This window comes from Coffea arabica, chromosome 8e, assembly GCF_036785885.1.
Source record: "Coffea arabica cultivar ET-39 chromosome 8e, Coffea Arabica ET-39 HiFi, whole genome shotgun sequence".
NCBI classification, from domain to species: Eukaryota; Viridiplantae; Streptophyta; class Magnoliopsida; order Gentianales; family Rubiaceae; genus Coffea; species Coffea arabica.
Genome location: NC_092324.1, coordinates 51,237,049 through 51,258,462, shown reverse-complemented (window position 1 = coordinate 51,258,462; position 21,414 = coordinate 51,237,049). Strand labels below are relative to the sequence as shown.

The 21,414-nt window shown below is 36.9% G+C and overlaps 2 protein-coding genes across 2 annotated transcripts; one reads left to right on the top strand and one right to left on the bottom strand.

Moving 5' to 3' along the window:
* Positions 1 to 2,161: 2,161 nt before the first annotated feature.
* On the bottom strand, positions 2,162 to 10,074 carry LOC113703884 (general transcription and DNA repair factor IIH helicase/translocase subunit XPB1). The gene is made up of 20 exons (XM_027225384.2): positions 9,962 to 10,074; positions 9,769 to 9,812; positions 9,598 to 9,670; positions 9,317 to 9,479; positions 8,871 to 9,093; positions 8,722 to 8,778; positions 8,432 to 8,575; positions 7,759 to 7,839; positions 7,584 to 7,671; positions 6,332 to 6,669; positions 6,136 to 6,211; positions 5,847 to 6,040; positions 4,979 to 5,142; positions 4,830 to 4,902; positions 4,451 to 4,564; positions 3,857 to 3,937; positions 3,642 to 3,701; positions 3,372 to 3,455; positions 3,146 to 3,288; positions 2,162 to 2,591 (listed from the first exon to the last, which is right to left on the bottom strand). Exons 1-20 carry the CDS (start codon positions 9,969 to 9,971, stop codon positions 2,501 to 2,503), a joined length of 2,301 nt encoding a protein of 766 aa, XP_027081185.1. The 5' UTR covers positions 9,972 to 10,074; the 3' UTR covers positions 2,162 to 2,500.
* A 1,534-nt stretch (positions 10,075 to 11,608) lies between these two features.
* On the top strand, positions 11,609 to 18,981 carry LOC113703883 (beta-adaptin-like protein C). Its single transcript, XM_027225383.2, has 14 exons — positions 11,609 to 11,845; positions 12,768 to 13,079; positions 13,223 to 13,473; positions 14,470 to 14,605; positions 14,807 to 14,986; positions 15,101 to 15,193; positions 15,273 to 15,484; positions 15,571 to 15,634; positions 15,748 to 15,927; positions 16,520 to 16,612; positions 16,818 to 17,221; positions 17,404 to 17,593; positions 17,740 to 17,943; positions 18,401 to 18,981. The coding sequence occupies exons 1-14, from the start codon at positions 11,759 to 11,761 to the stop codon at positions 18,698 to 18,700; spliced, it is 2,706 nt and encodes a 901-aa protein (XP_027081184.1). The 5' UTR covers positions 11,609 to 11,758; the 3' UTR covers positions 18,701 to 18,981.
* The last annotated feature ends 2,433 nt before the right edge of the window (positions 18,982 to 21,414 follow it).

The window sequence follows — 21,414 nt, the reverse complement described above, 5'->3', positions numbered from 1 at the left end:
CGAAACCAATGCGAGCAAGTAAGTTCATGTTTCTCTTGATTGCCTCTTTGAGTGTCCCGGTTCCCCTCCCCGTCTCCCACATCGGTTAGTTTAGTGAGTGTGAGTCAGTACTTAAGCTCTGTGGTAGACCATCTCAAGTTACCGGCTTTTGGTGATTTATCGTGGGTTAAGTTTAGGTTCTGGTTGATATTTGATAAAAAAACAGAAAATTGTAGCAGTGGAGTGGTAAAAACTTGATTGCCTCTTTGAGTGTCCCTGTTCCCCTCCCCGTCTCCCACATCGGTTAGTTTAGTGAGTGTGAGTCAGTACTTAAGCTCTGTGGTAGACCATCTCAAATTACCGGCTTTTGGTGGTTTACCGTGGTTAAGTTTAGGTTCTGGTTGATATTTGATAAAAAAAAAAAAAAAAAAAAAAAAAGTAAGTTCATGTTTCTCAAGGGAAAAAGGGAAGGATGAAAAGCACAAGAGTGAACGCAACGATCTTGTAAAACTTCGAACCATCATTAATCTGATAGATAGTACAAGAAAGGTCATCATCTTTCGGAAGGAAAGGATAAAGAGAGAGAGAGAGACAACTCTTTCTAACACGACACGGGGAAGACCCCAATGCCTATTTTGCTTGCTAGGAAATTTCTGTGTCAGTTTTGTCGTCTTTTTATGGGGTTTCCACCAACTTCAGAGACAGTGACACAGCTACCTAATCTGTTGCTGGCGGCTTTGTTTTTTTTTTTTTTTTGGAAAAAATGGAGATTGAACTCAACTTACAGCGACTTGTTTGGAAGCAGCAAACCAATAGTTAGTCGTAATGTTGCGCAGTATATTCATGTTTACTTGAATATTTTGCATTACTTGCTGAATTGCTTTAAAGGCGTGCTGGTGGAAGGAAAATTTGCAGCCGTTATCTTAGAGGTGTAATGGATATTTAGGTCAGCAAGACATTAACCATTCTAGATTTCTAGTGATGACGGACATCAGTTAGAAGGTATACGGTCTGTTTGGATTGTGAATTATTAGAGATATTTTTACTGTAGCACTTTTTGTGATGTGATGTATGTGAGATAAAAAGATAATTGGGAAGGTAAAAAGGTGTATTGAAAATTGCAATGATGATGTAAGCAAATAAATTTGGGAAAATAAAGCCCAATCCAAACAAACCTATGTTTCGCTCTTGATTTTATTTATGGCAGGCAGAAACAAGGCCTTCGACAAATTGTCTTGTGTTGTGAAGTCAACTCATTATCGTTAACTTACCGCCTTGGTAAAGCTTCACACTTCGGGAAGATTAAGAGCAGGTTAACTGTGAAAATTGAATGACGCAGAAGAAGAAATGGGATCTGTGACATGATTGAAAATCATACAAGGTCAAGGTCAACTCATTATTTCTCATACAAGATTATTGAGAAATATGTTAGGTAAATATTTCAACATTTTCTCCATGAAAACTCAGCAATCCAAACATAGCGCAAAGCTGCAATAACCATATTCGCTTCTCTTTGTCCGCTGATAAGGGTAAAACTATGGCGCCATTAATTTTACAATGAATGTAAAGTTGAAATATCAGAAACAACAACATTTTCACATGAAAACCTAGCAGCGGGGTTTGACTTTGCATTCTTGGACGTTTTCAAACTATAGTTAGCCTTGGAGTAAATCGGAAGGAAACAATAATCAGATTTCGTGCAATGAATTATTGCCCATGAAGAAAAATGCAAGTAGAATTTGATTACCCAAAAACTTCATCCATGCGCAGTGACCAAGAGTAATACTAACAGTCTCCAGATATCCCATGTGCCATTATTATTGACTTCCCAACTTACGTGCTTTGCTCGCAGTTCAAATGGTACGACTTTTTTCAACCAGATGCAGATTTTTCAGTCCCACTCAAGACACAAAAGTACAAAACCAACCCACTACCTCTGATGTTGTGGCACTCCAAGGTTGCGGGATGCTTTTTTTTTCTCCTTGTCCATTGAAGGGGAAGGGGAATTTTTTAGTACTCTGCACCTAGGAAACACAATCACACCAACACCAAACTGCTGTTCCAGTGGCCCTACAGGGGACAGATTGACCAAAGTTCAGAAAAATCACCCATCACCCACCGTGTGTCTACATCAATGATCAAACTGATGTGCTGCAAAATCAGTCAACGAGAGCGAAAGAAATGCCTTTTAAACAGTAAAACTTTCTTGCATGGTACATTAGTGACTGAATGCTTCTTGTTGACAAATCAATTTACCCAGCACAATGGACACAACTTCATGCCACATTTTACGAAATCTTAAAATCATATGTGATCTCTTCCCTGTTACAAAGCTTGATATATCTACGTATAAGACGTTCTTGTTATTAGTTCTTTTCACTAGGTAGTCACAAAATTGTCGTCATGAATACACAAGAGCGGCATAAATGCCTCTCTCTGCATGTCTGCTTCTGTCACCTTCTCAAATAGGGATATCAAAGCAAATAACCACCACCAAGGGTACATGATGGTAGTCGTCTGCTTAGCCAAAGCGCTTCTTGAACAAATGATGTCTCTTGGATGGATCCTTTGGCTTGCTCTTCATACCATGCCCAGGTCTTTTCTGTCCAGTACTGCAGCAGAAAGAGTGAAGAGATCGTCAAGGGTTTTCATTTGCAACACATAGCAGGCTACCATGGAGACGAATAAGATCAGAAAGTTCAAGACGCGAGAGAGGAATTCAACAAACTGAGAAACTGAGGAATTCAACAAATTGAGAAACTGACACCCGTTGCTTGATCATATGACTCGTTCCAAATGTATCAAAAGCGGACAAATATGAGTACCTATACTTACTAGCAACTGGAAATATGTTTGACCACATTATATCTCGGGTCAATTGCATTGTTGTTAGCTCATAGAGCCACTTAATGTCATGAAACTAAGCTAATACGGTTCTATAATATCATCAAGTCCCAGATTTCACATTTATTTGTGTTGCAATGAATACTTGTTCACTCCGTCTCAAAACCTAAATTGCATTTTAGAAGAATATTATCTTGTCAAACTAGAATCTCTTTATTCTTCTCCCCAGGACTTTGCCAAGTAAGTGCATCATGTATTAGATAATATTCATGAAACTTATGCCGTACAACAAGCAAAAGTTATGCATTGAAAGTGACCATACTTGTACTCCATATAAACCATCCCACTTGCTCCTGACATGGCACTCATAGATCCAGCAGATCGACGGGCTTTTTGGAGGGCCATGCCATCTGCATCTTCTTCTAGTTGTTCCAAACCAACAGCATCATCACCGGCACTCAAAACCTTTTTGAGACAGAAAGAACATCAATGCCTACAATGTTGTTTGCGAGGAAACAATGTCTCATAGAGAGAGTAAGGAGAAAAACCTTTCCAAGAAGTGCAAGTTGCTCATCAAGACGATGATAGCTCAACTCAGGCCCTGAATCAGGAGGGGGCAAGCTGGTGATGACCTGCAAAGAAACTAATTACTCATGAACAAAGCAGAAGTCACAATTCAAAAGCAATTGTACTTCAAGCAGATTAGAATAAAAAAAAAACTTACAAAATCACAGAGTCATGTAATGAGGATATTCAAATCCACAAATATAGAGATGCCAGAAACATAAAAGTTACATCGGTAAGCCAGAAAGCTTTACCTTAAAACTGTAACCTTGATCAATCAAGAACTGTTGCCTCTTTGTTGAGTAATACATCTCCTGAATTAAGATAAGGCAAACAAAAATCACAAAAAAATCCCATAGACTGAGGAATGCAACGGCAAGTGAACAACCAGTAACCCCCATATATGCTTACAACCAGTAAGGTTCAGCAGAGTGTTAGAACGTGTTGATTAGCAGAAGATTTAACTCACTTGTGTATCTGTAGAAACAAGAGAGTAGAAAAATGCATTATACTCCTCTTTACCCCCTGCCATCCTATCTTGAAGCCGCCCCTGTCAAACCAAAAGCAAACTTAGCAAAATCATTACCCATTAGTTAATAGGTTCAAACTTGCTAACAATGGAGCAGAAGATGTGTAAATGGACATATGTCACCAAGTAGTTAATCAGGTCTGTGCACTCACATAGCAGATTCCAATTTCCAAAGCTCATGCTCAACAAACTCACAATAGTGATAAAATGACTTTAATTATGTACGGTGCTTCAAAAATAATTCTTTTTTATTTTGTCATAGAAGAAATTCCTTCACAATACATAAAGCGGGAAGAAGGTTAAGGTGTCTTAAGGGATGCCATCAGCTTATATTTAACTGTAAATAAAATCTGAAATCCTGACTAACATCTAAGGAGCAGGAAGAAAATTGGCGTATCTTAAGGGATGCCACAAGTTTACATATAACTGTTAATAAAATTAAACATACGGAAGGGATGCAAATGGTAAAGTGACAAAAGCCACAAGCATAATAGAACTAGAATAGAATCCATATCTTTCAACTACAGACAGCACCTTGGCCCTGAGAATACGTCCGAGTCGTTGAGCTTCTTGACGTCTCGAACCAGCATGTGATGAGATTTGAATTATCACATTCGCCTCTGGTATATCAATTGAGTTATCACCTACCTGTCAATAGAGGTATGATCTCCATTGATTAGTATCAAAATTCAGAGTCACATACAATTGATTCAATTAACTCTTTAATATTTTTTATTTTTGGCAATTCAACTAACTTTTGAACCTATGTTCACTTCAAAATGTGGTATCCAACATGCAAATTTTCCCTATAGTAAAGTTTACATCTGCTCAAGGATAATCACAGACAAATACAGAAAATAATCTCCATGACTACACAAACTGCAATGATGAATTTCATTATTTGGTAGCATACCTTAGAAAGGAAGATAGTGTTCACATCGCGACTAGTTTTGAATGCCTCAAGAATCTTCGTCCTTTCAACGTGGCTGCATTCAACATATATTCACTGTCACTAAAAGTTGAAGCAAAATAAAAGCATGTAATCAGCAAAACAACGCAAACCTGGTAGCACCATAGATCATAGGTTTCCTAAGCTTCATTGCATACTCCGTAAGAGCAAAAAGATTGTCGGCAAAAACAATTATCTTATCGCCACGCTGCTGCTCGTGGAACCGGATCAGAAACTCACAAGCCCGAAACTTATTTGGGTTCATGACATAAAGTGCCTAGAAAAAATTGGAAATGAATATTTCAGGCAAACAAATAAAGCAACATATAATATTACCAAGTCAATAGCCAAAAACAAAACATCCACATCTAGAAAACAACACATACAAGTTCACTAATACAGAACAAAATCTACTTCCAGAATAAATCAGAAACTACTAAATACTGAAGTATGTAGTATGAGTTTGTGAGTTTGTTCCTCTTTAATAAGGTACAAAAACAATATGGATCTAAAGTTTCAAAAGAAAGAAATAATAGAAACTGAACTGACAGAATTCAACACCTTCCAAAAGTTTGCATCATGTTAAGGTACCATAGTCACTCAAGCTCAATAACTTAAATAGAAAACCTTATTGATTATCCACATGTAGCAGAGATCAAACCTCTTAAAGTAAATTTATATGGAAGAGTGAAGAAAAGAACCACCATACATAAAAAATTTATATATCTGGCCAGTAAAATGCTTTCCTTTTCACACAAAAAAGATTTTATTATTCCCTGGCTGATTATCACTCATGACAACCAGCAAATTGTTGACAATATGATTCATCTTTTCTCAAGAATGTTGGTTGAGTAAGTTCCATATCTCCTTTTCTCCTTAATGACACACTTGAAATAAATATAGTTTCACACCATTTATCTCAAGTTATGTTAACCAACTTCTTGAGTAGAAAAAGAAAAGCATATCTTGCACACAAAAAACCTGCTTCTTCTTGGAGTTTTCTTTCTTCAAATATTCCGCAAAAAACTCCTTTGTCATCGGACACCAGACCTCAGCACATTGTACATTTGCAATGAATCCGCCTTTCACTAAATCCAACCAATTTGCCTCGTATAACTTGGGGCCAATAAGGAAGTTCAAATCTGTGATCCTTTCGTCCTCTCTCACAAGTGTAGCTACAATTCAACAATAGATGACTAGCATCACTTCCCACTTCATGTGTTGATTCAGACATTACAAAGGCAGAATAACTCATTAGCTACATTCTTACCAGTCAGTCCCAATTTGCAGTGAGACTTAGTGAGGCTGATGACCTTCCGAAACATGTGAGCAGGTACCACGTGCACCTGAAAGAGCATCAAATTAGAGAAAGGAAACAACATATAACAAAGGCATAACAAATTCATAATCAAGCCATCTGCAAATGAAAGTGTGAAAATGTCAAGCATCTTTAGTTATATATTTACCTCATCCATTAGAAGCAATCCCCATTCTCTATTTCTTATTTCTTCAATGATCTTTTCAGATTCTTCAGAACGCTTCCCACCAAAAGCAACCATGTTATATGTAGTCACAACCACCCCAGCATTACCACGGAATCTTTCTTTGCTATCAGATGTGAAACGACAGATTTGCTCATCTCGAATTGTAGACCACAACTTGAATTGAAAAGCCCATTGATCCACAGAAACAGCATTTGTTGCCAAGCAAAGACAGCTTTTTTTAATTCTAGAGGCAGCAGAAACACCCACCAATGATTTCCCAGCACCACAGGGTAGCACAATAATACCAGATCTTGCCCTGCCTGAGATAAAAAGATTACAACTCAAGTTACGTCATCGGCTAATGCTTTCCAGAAACTACAAATTTGAACACTAGTCCCTGCCCATTTTCCTCAAAAGCATGAGTCAATATAGACAACTCAAACTAGATGCAAAATATCCTCTCTATGTCTCATTAAATCTTGCCCTACCTGAGATGAAAAGAATACAACTCAAGTTGCATCATAGGCTATTTCTTTCCAGGAAACAAATCTGAACATCAGTCCCTGCCCATTTTTCTCATAAGAATGAATTGAATTACAGACAACTCAAACTAGGTTCACTATATTCCTTCTCATGCTTCATTACAGATAATAAACACTCAGTTCACAAGGGTAATCATGGCTCACAGAAAACTGCAGAATAGAGTAGTCCCAACTCCATAATCATCCCTAGAGTTGTGTTTTTTCGCCACATAGGAAAAACAGACTGCAAACAAACTCAGAAGTGAGAAAACTGCTAAGTGATTCAACCACAAGGCAGAAGTGAGAAGAATGCTACAATCTCACTAAAGGTACTAACCAGCTTAGACCTAGCAATAGGAGATTTAAATTCCCAATGTACACAAGACCACAACAGAACCAAAGCCCAATTACCAATAGTAGCCCCTAAAATAGCAATATAAGCACAGCATCTCAAAGAGAGTTAAAACTTAATATTTCAAATGCTTAAACTTTGAAATAATACTTTATATACTCATTTGGAGTTTAAGCTCTTCTCAAGTTATACTGGAAGTCAGATTTTTCATTTCCAGTGTAATTGATGTTTTAAAAAACATCATCCATCATTGCTAAAGTTTCACACACAATGTTGTTAAGCAGTAAATTAATGAACGAACACATCTAAAAGGACTCAAAATCTAGATATAATCAAAGTAATAAAGCACCAGCACCCTTACCATTCCCAAACATTTTACTAAGACTTTTTTCTTGGTAAGGTCTTGGCTGAGCTTGAGGCTTCAACTCCATGTCAAGATCAGGATTGACCTGTAGTGTAGAATGGCCATTAAGAAGAATAGCATACAAAACAAATATGTGAGTAACTTAACTGTATTAAGAAGTGATGAAACTCACAGTATCATTCCTGAAATCGTACTCCTCCAACATGGGATAATTTAAAGCATTTGGCAGGCACCGCTGCTTTACATTTTCAACCTGTGATCATTAAAACTTGTGCACATGATTTTGTAGTTAATAGGCATACGAATTTCAACTTCAGTACTCACTCATAAGCACATTTAAGTGTACTGCCTGGGAAAACCTACCATACAAAAAATAGAAAAAGAATACCCCTACAACACGTGCGCAAAATAAATACAGAACCAAGCCAACTACTCCTGTCAAAAACATGTAGAGTGACGCTTAATAATGTTTCAATATTCCACCAACATCGTACACTCAACTAAACCATTTAAAGGAGCCAGGCCCAGTGATGGAACCAAAAATTATCACTGGGGATTCCAAAAGAGACGAAAAGCCAATGCAAGTGGAACACCATCTAAAGTTAGAAACAAAGAATATTCTACTTACCAACTACAGGTTAAGTAACAGGTACTGGATTCAAACAAAGGCAAAGCTTTACATGTTACAAATGGAAACCACATGTAGTGAAGAAAATTGGCATAGAGTTCATCTGAAGTACTGAAGCTCCAAGTCCCCTCCCCATCCCAAAAAATAGAACAAAGATAACTAGAAAAGAAAGTGAACATGTTTGTAATCTCAGGATGAAGCTCTGAAATCAAGTTACCTGAGCAGGGTCAATTTCAAATGAGTGCGTCTCTTTTTCCTCAGCTGCAGCTGCCAACTCTGCTTCATTTAGCAACTCATCATGTCTCCCTTCAATTTCACCCATGGATTTGCTCACAGTAAATCCATCACTTCCATGCAATCCCTATAGTAGCAAGTAATTATGTAATAAGAATTAAATCCAGACATTGAAAATGAACAAATAAACATAGTTTTACATAGGCAACCTATTGTACTTGATGGTGTCCAATTGAATTACTACTGAAAAGAATATTCACGCTAACCACAGACCTCGGTTGAGATTCTAGCTTGAACTATAACTTCATCCTTAAGCAATCTTTTCAACACCTGCACATCACAACATCATAAGACCTCGCAATCCGAATTTCTGCATTCAACAAAAACACCAAATGGACTTTTTGGAGATTAAACCAACTTGCCTCTGGAAATGGGGACTCAACAAAATACCGGTTCTTCTTGAGGACAAGTTTTACTTTGCCATAGTTAGCAGTTGAATCATGAATGAATTTTATCATCTCCTTTGGCAGCTTGGTCTTCGACAATTTACTCAAGACGGATACGATAGTTTCAGTTTCAAGTCCCACTGACACAGCCGCATACAATGAATGCGGCGTCAAGTTATACTCATGCATCGATTCTGGCCTGTAACCCAATATACACGTGTACACAAACATATCAAAACTCTATCACAACACAAGTAAAATCATCTAAAATTGAAACACCCATAAATCCACATATTTACGAAATGACTACGATGATTACGCGAATGCTTTCCCTTTCATATACAGCAACAAATTAAACCAGTCAAGTATATAGGTATATCTATTATAATAGCGATTATCCTGTACAAAATGGAGCAGGGTACCTGCAGACCGGTTCGGCGATGGCAATGAGGAAATCATAGGCTTGTTTGTAAAGTGGGGAGAAAGTTTCAAGGAAAATCCGACCATCAGCACAAGCCCATAATGGCCGATTGGCATGATCAGGTTTAAGTTCCAATTCTGTAAAATCCCACTTTTTTCCTTCACCTTAATAACATCAAAACCACAAGACAATTAACAAATTGTTCAAAATAAAAAATCATTCTTGCATAAAACGAATGAGCCAATCTCAAAACGCGGCAGGATTCAAAGTGTAAGCTAGTACCATCTCGATAATCATCATCGATATCTTCTGCATAAGAAGGATCATAATCTTCAACAGCTGTGCTTCTATGCTCCTACATACAGAATAACAGCTAACTTAATCGAAAAAAAAAAGCAAGGAATTTACGAGTCATAAAAAATGAAGAACAAACAAGTGGTGGAAATAAAGGACCTTGTTGGAGAACTTGATCTTTTTGCTGGGTCGAACTTTATCACCTGAAATTGCAAAGATTTTTTTCATTAATTTGTTGATCGAATTACTCGTACCGTTGATATAGAACAATAATTTCAATTCAATTCAATAAGCAGCTTTAATTTTTTTTATCTGCAACAAAATTCAGCATTTTTTGGGCAGTAAAGAGTACCGTTTCCCATTGTTTTAGATTTATGGATCCTGTAAAACTTCAAGTAGAGTTGTTTCTAGCTCGCAGCTATTCGGTGGGGGAAGGCAGGATATATATAAGGTGATTATATGAAGGCCTCGTGACGTGACCGACTCAGTGACGACATGGTTTTTTCCTTTAATTTATTTTATAGTATTTCTAGTACTTTAATTAATCAATATTTTTCACTAGAATTGCTAAAATATGATGCATTTTGGATGCAAAAGATCAAGTTCTTAGTTTGCAGATACATATTTTAGGCTAACAATGAACTAATTCTTTATTTATGATGTGCTATTAACCTTTTGTCATGCATGACCTTTGTCAAGATTTAATTGGACTGTTCAATTATCACGTTTTAATTATTTTATATCTAAAAAAATAAAAATAAAAAGACTACATATTGTGTTAAAAGCAAAAAATTCTTTTCCTAAAATTAGGCTACTAAATTTGGTATATGTTTGTTTTTCATTTTTTGACAAGATTTTTGTTGCTTACTAATTAGTCAATGTTTTTCACTAGAATTGCTAATATGTTTTTATTGATCTTGTCATGCTCGATATGTCAAATATGTTTTTTCTTTTTTTTATAGTATATATTCGTTTTTTTGTTTGTCCTTGGTTTCATTATTCTTCAGTCAAGTTCAATATTATTAAAAATAAATTATCTTATCGAGAATTAGCAGGAGAAAGCATGTGACAAAACCAAAAGGTAAATAACATTTGACTAGATATGAAAATTCTCCATCAACCAACTTGATTGCACAAATAGAAATGCTGTGTTGAAAATGCCTTCTCATGTTTCACCATTTAGTGCATTGAAGTTTTATTAACATTTCTTTACTATTTTCTATATTAACCTACGAATTGTGAAATAAGTGCAGGGCTTAGTTTTTTATTTCCAAAAAGTTATTTTGTTGTAGCCTCAATTAATTTTAAACATCTGATATTATATTTTTCTTAGATAAAAAAATGCTGAAAATCAGAAACAGGTTTGAAGTTGCTTTTGGATTCTGATTTTAGACTTTTTTTTTTTTGGTACAAACAAAAACAGTCTTATAATTCCAGTAAAAAAAAAAAAAAGTACCTATAAGTCAGATAACCTATTCTGCTCTACGTCTCTCACCTGCCTATTTCGTTTAATTGGATTACTTGTAATTTAGTCAATAGTCATGTTTTATTTCTATAAGTGAAGAAATTAATTATTTGAAAAATTATTTAATTAGCACAAAATTTTGATTTCCAGCATAGCATTTCAAGAATCAATTAGACCATTTAGTCATTAATTTGTCAAATCAGCTTTTTCAACTTGTTGGGAGAACACCTATACATTTCAGTAGAATAGCTTTTTGTAACAACAAATGAAAACATGTAAGTTAATTTTAAAAATCTGATTTTCAAGAATCTAATTTATACAAAATCAGCTTTTACAGAACAAGCCGGTGCTCAGCCTCAAAACATAGGTGGAAAAGCACCAAGCCGTGCTCGAAACGTGGCTTTATTCACCCTCTGCCCGATCCAATCCGGGTGAACCGTTGCTTGACAGTTGACACCCGGCTTGGTGCATTAGCTCGTAACCGGTTCTGCCCCAAGACTACATCGTTTTTCCCTGTAGTCGTCAAAACTGAAAAAGCATTTCAAGGTTTCTCCTCCTCGTCCCCTCCTCTCAACGGTGGCTTCTCGCAATTTTCCTCCTCCCCAGATCACTCTGAGGAAGCCGTCGCCGTAATCCGTTGCCATTCCGATCGCCGGAATCCAGGTTTAAGCAAATTAATCGAAAATGAGCGGACACGACTCGAAGTATTTTTCCACCACAAAGAAGGGTGAAATCCCTGAACTCAAAGAAGAACTCAATTCCCAGTACAAGGTGTTTTTTTCCCTATATTTATCGTGTATATATTTTAACTTCGTTTCCTTCGTTTTATTTATTTATATTGAGCTAATTGTGAGCATTTACAAGCTGTGATTTTGATCTGCTTGAATTAGGCAGTTTGTGTAGCGGTTTCTCCACCTATTGATTAGACTCGTCATCAGATCTAATGCATTTTTCGTTTAGTTTATTTGTAAAGCTGTTCTACGGTGTCATTTTATCAGTCGATCTGCGTTGCAACTCTAATTCCGTCTTGATTTGCAGCAACCAAGCTTCAATTTCAGTTCAGTGAATCGTGTTTCTTCTGCTAATGCAAATGAAAGAAATTAGATTCGACAGAATATTCCAGTTATGTAGCAATTTTTTACTGGTGAAGAATTGTCAGATTTTGAGATTTAAGAATTCATTATAGTAGTTGATTTGATAATTTAAGCAGCTCGATCCTAATTGATGAACGTTTGCACTTCAACTTTGGGTATGTGGATTTGCATAATTTGAGTGGCTGGATCCTCAGTGTTAATGTTTACCCCAGAATTGGCATGTCAATTGTGAAATGATTGTTTGTTTACTGGATCAAGTAAGCTTTATATGAAGTAGTTTGACAAGCTAGTTCAATTACATTTAAACATTTAAATGTGCTATTGGTAATACTCAAGCCTCTAGTGCATTATACTGAAGAAGCAGTTGCCTGTTTGATGGAAATATAGGACTACATTGCGTCACTACAATAATTTTCTGTAGACATTAATCGACATTTTGGCTTGTTATATTCTTTCAGACTGGGGATTTTGGATTCTAGTGTAACTAATGGGTTATTAGTAATAGATAATCCACATTGTACTGTGTTTATTTGTCTGAGCATTTTTGCCCTTTATTTTTTAGAAATCTGATCATTTATTGTGTCAACTCTCACACTCAGGATAAGAGAAAAGATGCAGTTAAAAAAGTCATCGCTGCTATGACTGTTGGGAAAGATGTATCATCGCTCTTCACTGATGTTGTGAACTGCATGCAAACTGAGAATTTGGAGCTCAAGAAGCTTGTTTACTTATATCTCATAAATTATGCTAAAAGCCAGCCAGATCTTGCTATTCTTGCTGTAAATACATTTGTAAAGGACTCACAAGACCCAAATCCTTTGATTCGTGCACTGGCTGTGCGTACTATGGGTTGCATTCGTGTTGATAAAATCACAGAATATCTTTGTGACCCACTCCAACGCTGTCTCAAGGTTATTTCACCAACTTTTTCTGCATCTTCCTGTGTGTTTTATTTGTTCTTGTTATATTGGATTTACTTTTAGTGTAACACAACAGTGGGACCATAGCATTATCCTAACTAAAACCACTACTTTTTGCTATATTCTTTTCTCAGGATGATGATCCATATGTTCGCAAGACAGCTGCTATTTGTGTTGCTAAACTTTATGACATCAATGCTGAGCTGGTCGAGGATAGGGGTTTTCTGGAAGCTCTTAAGGATTTGATATCTGACAACAATCCAATGGTTGTAGCAAATGCTGTTGCAGCTCTTGCAGAGATTCAAGAACATAGCAGTAAACCAATTTTTGAGATCACCAGTCACACATTGTCAAAGCTTCTGACTGCTCTTAATGAATGCACTGAGTGAGTTTGTAAAGCTACTGATTTTCATGTAGTAAAAGTCCTTTGTACTTTTAATTTACCTGCCATTTTGTAAGACTGTAGTCACATGTTGTTCGGCTTATATGGTGCTTCTTTGGAACATCTAATCAACCCAAAAGGAAACTGAATGTGACATTATTTGCACTTTTGGCACATGCACTTAAACACACTGTCACACAAAAGATGTTTATTATAGATGTGCAAATCCCATGCTACATGGATGGCATTGGTGGAATCTTGTCTTCCATGCAAGCGTGAGAGCAGTCTAAATAGATCACTCCTTCCAGCCTCCTAAACTTTCACTTAGCTTAAAATATATTCAAAATTACTTAAACTTCTATCCTGATATCAGAAAAGGAGTTGGAATCACTTCCCGATGGCTTTCACTTGGCTTAAAATATAGTCAAAATTACTTTAACTTATATCCTGATATCGGAAAAGGAGTTGGAATCACTTCCCTATGGTTATCTGATCATCAAACTCCCCAAAAGCCATACCAGAATTCTGCTTTTCACCTCCTAAACTTGTTTTAGCTGAATTTTTCTCAGGTTATTGAATTCCCAAACTTCTTGCATGTCCAAGAGGTGTCCTTTATGTTTCAAAAAAAAAAACTGGAGATAAGAATTTTAACATGCTTCTGTGGATGTAGTTTATGGATCTACTAAAGCCAGTCAGGATAATTCGGTTCATGATCTTTCACTTTGGAGATTAGTTTGATAATTCCATTCCTGTACAGTGCCAATCACTATTTCCGATTGGACTGAACCATGTATTTGGGCATACTGAAAGTTTTAAAGATTTTTGGTACACTGGAGCACTAGTTGGTCTAATGGGTGCACCTTGTGCAAAGTTGCATCTAGCTCCAACAGTTGTCCTGTCATTTATTCTGTAACTACTGATGTCTATTGCATTTTCTTTTGCTACAATGTTGGAAGACAGTTCTTCCTCAATAAATGTGGTAATGACATATGAGTGCAGGTGGGGTCAAGTTTTTATATTGGATGCTCTTTCCAAGTATAGAGCGGCTGATGCTCGTGAAGCTGAAAATATAGTTGAGCGAGTTACTCCAAGATTGCAGCATGCGAATTGTGCGGTTGTTCTTTCAGCAGTCAAGGTAGACGTGCTTTCCCTTTCCATCACCTTGAATAGAGTATTTCAGGAGTACTACAACACTACAGTTTTTCCCTTTTTCCGTTAATATGCAGATTGCTCTACATTTTTGCATTAATTTTGTGGCCTCGGATGAACTGTTATTGAGTGCTCTTATCTTTCTCATCTGGATTAGTTATTTGACTTTTTGATAATGATGTTACAGATGATCCTTCAGCAAATGGAACTGATAACCAGCACTGACGTAGTTCGAAATCTCTGCAAGAAAATGGCTCCTCCCCTTGTTACTTTGCTTTCCGCAGAACCTGAGATTCAGTATGTTGCATTAAGGAACATAAACTTGATTGTACAGAAACGGCCAACAATCCTTGCCCATGAAATAAAGGTTTGGACATGGAATTTTCTCTGTTATCGGACCTTCCTCTGCTACTGGTTTGCACCTAGAAATTGATGATCAGAATCAAGGTGAACTGCTAATAGAATGCTTTTTTTTTTGTAGGTGTTTTTCTGCAAGTATAATGATCCAATTTATGTGAAGATGGAAAAACTGGAAATCATGATAAAGCTTGCTTCAGACCGGAATATAGACCAGGTAGGTAGAAGAGTTGGAGTTGTCAAAGCTTTTCTCTTGCTTTTTTAGGTGATTAATGTTTTTATGTACACTTATATAGGTCCTGTTGGAGTTCAAAGAATATGCTACAGAAGTGGATGTGGATTTTGTCAGAAAAGCTGTCCGTGCTATTGGACGCTGTGCCATCAAGCTTGAGAGAGCTGCTGAGCGATGCATTAGTGTCTTGCTTGAGTTGATCAAGATTAAAGTGAACTATGTTGTTCAAGAAGCTATAATAGTCATCAAAGATATCTTTAGGAGATATCCTAACACGTGAGCACATTTAAGTTTCTATTTTGGGTTTTTTTTTCTGTGTCCTTATAACTGGTATTTACCTAGTTTTTTTTTTTTCATTTTAGCTATGAATCCATCATTGCTACACTTTGTGAGAGCTTGGACACTTTGGACGAGCCAGAGGCAAAGGTACTACATTGTAATTGGAAAATCTGTTTGCTGTTATGAATTATCATGCATGAATATCATTGAAGAAGTCTTGCTTGTAGTAGTATCTAATTCTTTTATTTCTTTGTTGGAAGGCATCAATGATATGGATAATTGGTGAATATGCTGAACGAATTGACAACGCTGATGAGCTTCTTGAAAGCTTTTTAGAGAGTTTCCCTGAGGAACCTGCACAAGTCCAATTGCAGTTGCTCACAGCAACGGTCAAACTTTTCCTTAAAAAACCAACTGAAGGCCCACAACAGATGATTCAGGTATTTTGTCCCTTCTCGTTGCTTGGCAGGGATATTCATATGTGGATATTGGAATAGCTGCTCTAATCTTTTGGATTATGAGTTTATCAACTTTATGCCAATGCCCTAAAAGGTAGATATACTTAGGCATGACTATTCCATGGTGAATTTGACCTCCATGGATTTGCCCCCCAACGCCAAAAAAAACAAAAAACAAAAAAAAGGCAGGGTTTTTTCTGTGAAAGTTGTCCTGTTTCATTTGCTTTTGTATCCTCTTCCATGATCTGGAAATAAGGAGAATTTAATGAATACACTCTCAGGTTATGATATAATGTTTGATGCAACTTAATGTGGTTTCTGTCTGCATTTGATAATTATCAGTAGTGTTTGGAAAACAGTCTGTAATTTTACAAGGAGAATGTGAAAAAGACTCTCCTCTTCTTCTTCTTCTTCTTCTTCTTCTTTTTTGCTTTTAATCATTGGAAGATTTCTTTTTTGCTTCATTTGCAAGGGTGCAGTTCTTAATTAGAAGCATGGTTTCATTTCACTTCTCAAGTCCTGCCCTCTATATACTGTTTTTCATATGCATCTTCTCTATGTCTTTTACACGTAGGTTGTGTTGAATAATGCAACAGTGGAGACTGACAATCCTGATTTGCGAGATCGTGCCTACATATATTGGCGTCTTCTCTCAACTGATCCAGAGGTGTGCAACTTTGCCTCACTTTATTTGTCCACCCTTGTATCCATCAAATCTTTAATGAGAGAAAAATATGTTAAATCAACTGATCTATGCTGCTGGAAATTGCATTTTACTATGTTGCGGTAGTAGAAAGTTATTTCAGAACACGTGTAGCATATAGTGCAAAACTCACTTAACAATGTAAGGACCTACTCTTTATGTCTCTCAGGCAGCGAAGGACGTCGTGCTAGCTGAAAAGCCTGTGATTAGTGATGACTCAAATCAACTTGACCCATCTCTACTTGATGAGCTTCTAGCAAACATAGCTACTTTATCCTCTGTCTATCACAAGCCGGCTGAAGCATTTGTAACTCGTGTTAAGACCTCTCAGAGAACTGAGGAAGATGACTTTGCTGATGGAAGTGAAACAGGAAATTCTGAATCACCTGCCTATGCACCTGACAGCAGTACTTCACCACCAGCTTCTTCAAGTTCTGCGCAGTATGTAGGAAGGGAGGCAGTGGCTGCTCCAGCTGCATCTGCAGCTCCTGCACTTGTGCCTGATTTGCTTGACTTGGGCTTGGATAATAGCAGTGCTATTGTGTCTGTTGATCAGCCTGCAACTCCTGCTGGGTACGTACCCTGCCCTCATGTGATATTGCGATTAAGTGTAAGATTGTGTTAGATGAAGCAGACATAGGGCCTATATAAATGTTAAACTGGATATTTCAGAAGAGTTACTTTTGTGTTATTTTATTTTAAACTCTTGTAGACTGGTTATGGCAAGAACTCTAACAAGCAATCTTTAAATGCAGCCCTCCTTTGCCTGTTCTATTACCAGCTGCTACTGGTCAGGGTTTACAAATCAGCGCGCAGCTTGTACGAAGAGATGGACAAGTATTTTACAGCATGTTGTTTGAGAACGACTCCCAGATTCCACTTGATGGTTTCATGATCCAATTTAACAAGAATACATTTGGCCTTGCTGCTGGTGGACCACTGCAGGTTGTTACTCAAAGTCTTATTTCATTTCTGGACGTTCTTAGATAGATCCATCTTACATATCTTTCAAATTGGAATAGTGAACTAGTTCTCACTTTACCTTTATGTACCACTTTTCTCTGTATTATTAACATCTTCTTGTCTATTAGGTTCCCCAATTGCAGCCTGGGACTTCTGCAAGTACCCTTTTGCCTATGGTTCTGCACCAGAATATATCCCCTGGTCCTCCGAGTACACTTCTGCAAGTTGCTGTGAAAAATAATCAACAGCCTGTATGGTACTTCAGTGATGCAATATCATTCCTGGTATTTTTTGCCGAGGATGGGAAAATGGAACGCAGCACTTTTCTTGAGGTAAACGGAGAAGGTTTCTTAGATCATGTCTGTCATTGGGGTTTGACTGTTTGGTAACTGAAGCATTAGCCCCTACCATGCTTCTGTGAACAATTCCAGCCATTAGTATTACCTGCAATTATTTGTATGCTATTGCATGTGTTCTTTGTTGGGATTACTTGCAGTTTGGTGAAAGCTCAAAAGATGTCCTTTGAGTTTCTGAAAATCAACTTTAGGTTGCAAACAGATATTCAATGTAAACTAAGAGCTGCAGATTGAAATTTGCATTTCATAGCATGTTTGTTAACATTATCCTCGTATACATTTCCTTGTACTGTGAAGCATGTATTTCGTCTATATTTTCCACATGGTCATTTGTTTATCCAGTGTGAGGTACAATGCTATAGGTGTACTCATGATTGTTTGGTTAGAAAGAGAAATATCTTGAAACTGATTGTTGTGTTGATCCATGTTGCAGACATGGAAGTCATTACCTGATTCAAATGAGGTATCAAAGGACTTTCCAGGGATTGTGATGAATAGTGTGGAAGTAACCCTGGATCGGTTGGCTGCTTCTAATATGTTTTTCATTGCCAAGCGCAAGCACGCAAACCAGGAAGTGCTATATCTTTCTGCAAAAATTCCGAGAGGAGTTCCTTTCTTAATTGAAATCACAGCTGTTATTGGAATACCTGGTCTGAAGTGTGCAATCAAAACGCCTAGTCCTGAATTGGCTCCACTTTTCTTTGAAGCCCTCGAGAACCTTCTCAAGAGCTAATATGTATTCTTCCTGATGATTTTCCTCTCGTCTACTGATTCAGTTTTGGTTTTACTATTCGATGAGCGTGTCTTCCTTTCTCTTTTCTCCTGTGTAAAATCTGTAGGCTACTGAGATTCCCGCTTGGTTGTTTTACTTCAACCTCTACTTCTTAGCTTTCTAGAGTCCATTAGTTCGACCACATCTGGCTGAATTCTATAGTCTTCTTATTGCACAGAATTTTGATGAAATGTAAAATTATTCCCATGTATCCACAAAAGGAAATTTGCTGATTTTTATTCTTTCTAGATGTCTATCCAAATTTTAAATTTCCAAAGGTGCAGCCAGGGCATGTAGCGGTTGACGAGGTAATTCGACGGGTGTTTCTATTTGTCGTGATGATTTTATTTTATATTATTATTGTTATCACAACCTGATTGGAGCTTGTGAATTTTACCACTTGAATAGAAATGTAACAATCATTTAGCTTTAGGAACGAAATAAGCTACTCTCTCTCTGGAAGAAAAAGGATGATCTGCTAGGAAATTATTATAATGACAGTTACGTTACTGCAAAAGATCAGACGACGAGCGGGATTTTTTTTTTTTTTTTACCCTTTTGGGTACCAAAGATGCAGTTCGGAGCGTAAATTTTAAGAATTTCACGAGCAGGTGAAAATGCTTCAGGATTCACTTCTATTCCCTCGCCTTACTTACGAGGGGCTAAAACAAAATGTGGTTTCCAAGCATTTTACCCAAGGCTTTAGCCATGAGGAGTAAATAGAATGAATACTTCACTTGGTAGATTCACTATTCATTCAGTTTGGGTTCTACTTCTTCTCTGCAAAGTATTAAAACATGTATGGAGAATCAACATTAAGTGCAGGACAGGAGCAACGAATGGAGACACAGCTTTAACTGCATACGGCGGCATTTAGTACATTGCCAATCAAGGGTTGATATCTATTTGCATCATATCCTATTATTGTCTAACCGCTACTTACAATGCGATGTATTCTTTCACACCAATCCCACCCTCAGAGAGGTTCGCGTTATCCGTTGTAATCAAACTTGGTAAAGTTTAATTAACGAATTTTTCAAAGTTTTAAAAAAAAATCTTTTTTTTTTAAATTAAACTTCTGCTGCATCTGAAAAGTTCCATATTAACAAAGTCTGATTATCTAACATAGGGCTGCAAACGAATCGAGCGGCTCGAGCCGAGTTCGAGCTCAAAATATTAAGCCGGCTCGCGAGCTCGAGTATACATATTTTTTTTTTATTTTTTTTATTTTAAGTATATATTTTTTTATTTTTTTATTTTAAGTATATATATATTTTTTATATATTTTTAATTTTAATAGTAAAATTACATATATATCCTTAATATTTTATTATTTATTAAGAAAAAATAATTATTTTATTTATTTTTTAAAAAATAAAATAATTATTTTTTATTTTTTTCGAGCTCCAGCTCGTGCTTGAAATTGTCAACTCGTCGAGTTCGAGTTCGAGTTCAATGAAATTATGTCGAGACTCGACTCGATTAGGTCAAAACTCGACTCGATTCGGCTCGTTTGCAGCCCTAATCTAGTATCATAAATGCACCCTAATTACTTTGCTTCTATTTTTGAATATTCTTTTTGCTTTCCTTATGACCATGGTTTAAAGACCCAGCCGAAACCAAAACGACTCGGCCGAGTCGTCACCAGAACGGGACTTCCCAATCTGATACCGAAACGAGATAATTCCAAAACAATGAATCGCCGAGAACTCAGTCGAGACGTCTCCGAGACGAATAGAAACGGTCAAAGTCATCCCGAGTCAATTTGAATTTTTATTATTTTTGCTAATTTTTTAATTATTTTTGTTTATCATATTGTTTACAATTTTTAAAATATTAAATATTTCTAAAATTTGCGTCTCGCCAGTACCGTGATTGATATGCCGAGACCAATGTGGAATGGTCCGGGCATGACCGTGACTTTGAACCATGCTTATGACCCTGCTTCATTTTGCTTCTTTTTCTGAATCTTCTTCGCACACAAATGAAGAGTTGTGAACGTCGGGTCCCATGCATGTTTTCCTGCCTCTCCATCTCTATTTTGTATCTATCTATCAGGGTTTATCCATGAATCTCAAACCATACCTTTTGCTTTCTTGTTTGCTTGTTATATGCTGTTCGAGTGATGATGCGCAGACAAAGCAGGACTTGACTTCTATACAATTGATAGCTTCACTATCTCCGAAAAGCTTGGGCCTTATGAATGATTAGTTTTCTTCTCGTGCAGGTGGTTCCAGGAGACAATACGGATGCATTTTTTGTTTATAGCCCAATCATGTGAAGATTCCCGTGGAGTTGCATAATCTTCCTTTGGAGCCTCTTTTAAGTAATACTTCAGCTCACAATGAATCAGATTTTGCTTGGACTTATTTTGTTTTCGATGTTCAACAAGGTATTTCTGGACAAAACATTGCATCTTAATATCGGTGCCAATACAAATATAAACTATGAACTGTATGTGCGATTTGGTGGGCTACCCTACCATCAATGAGAGATTGGGACTTCTTTTACATAAACCAGACGAACAATAGTGGTGTTGGCTCATCCATGTTCGAATTGTACGGTGCAAGTGCAAGGACAGTAAACGCTTACCTACTATACCCCAGAGAAGGAATCTGGAGTTTTGGGCTGAGGCATCCAATGCTAAGTAATCCTCTTTCCAGAACTGTATTGTC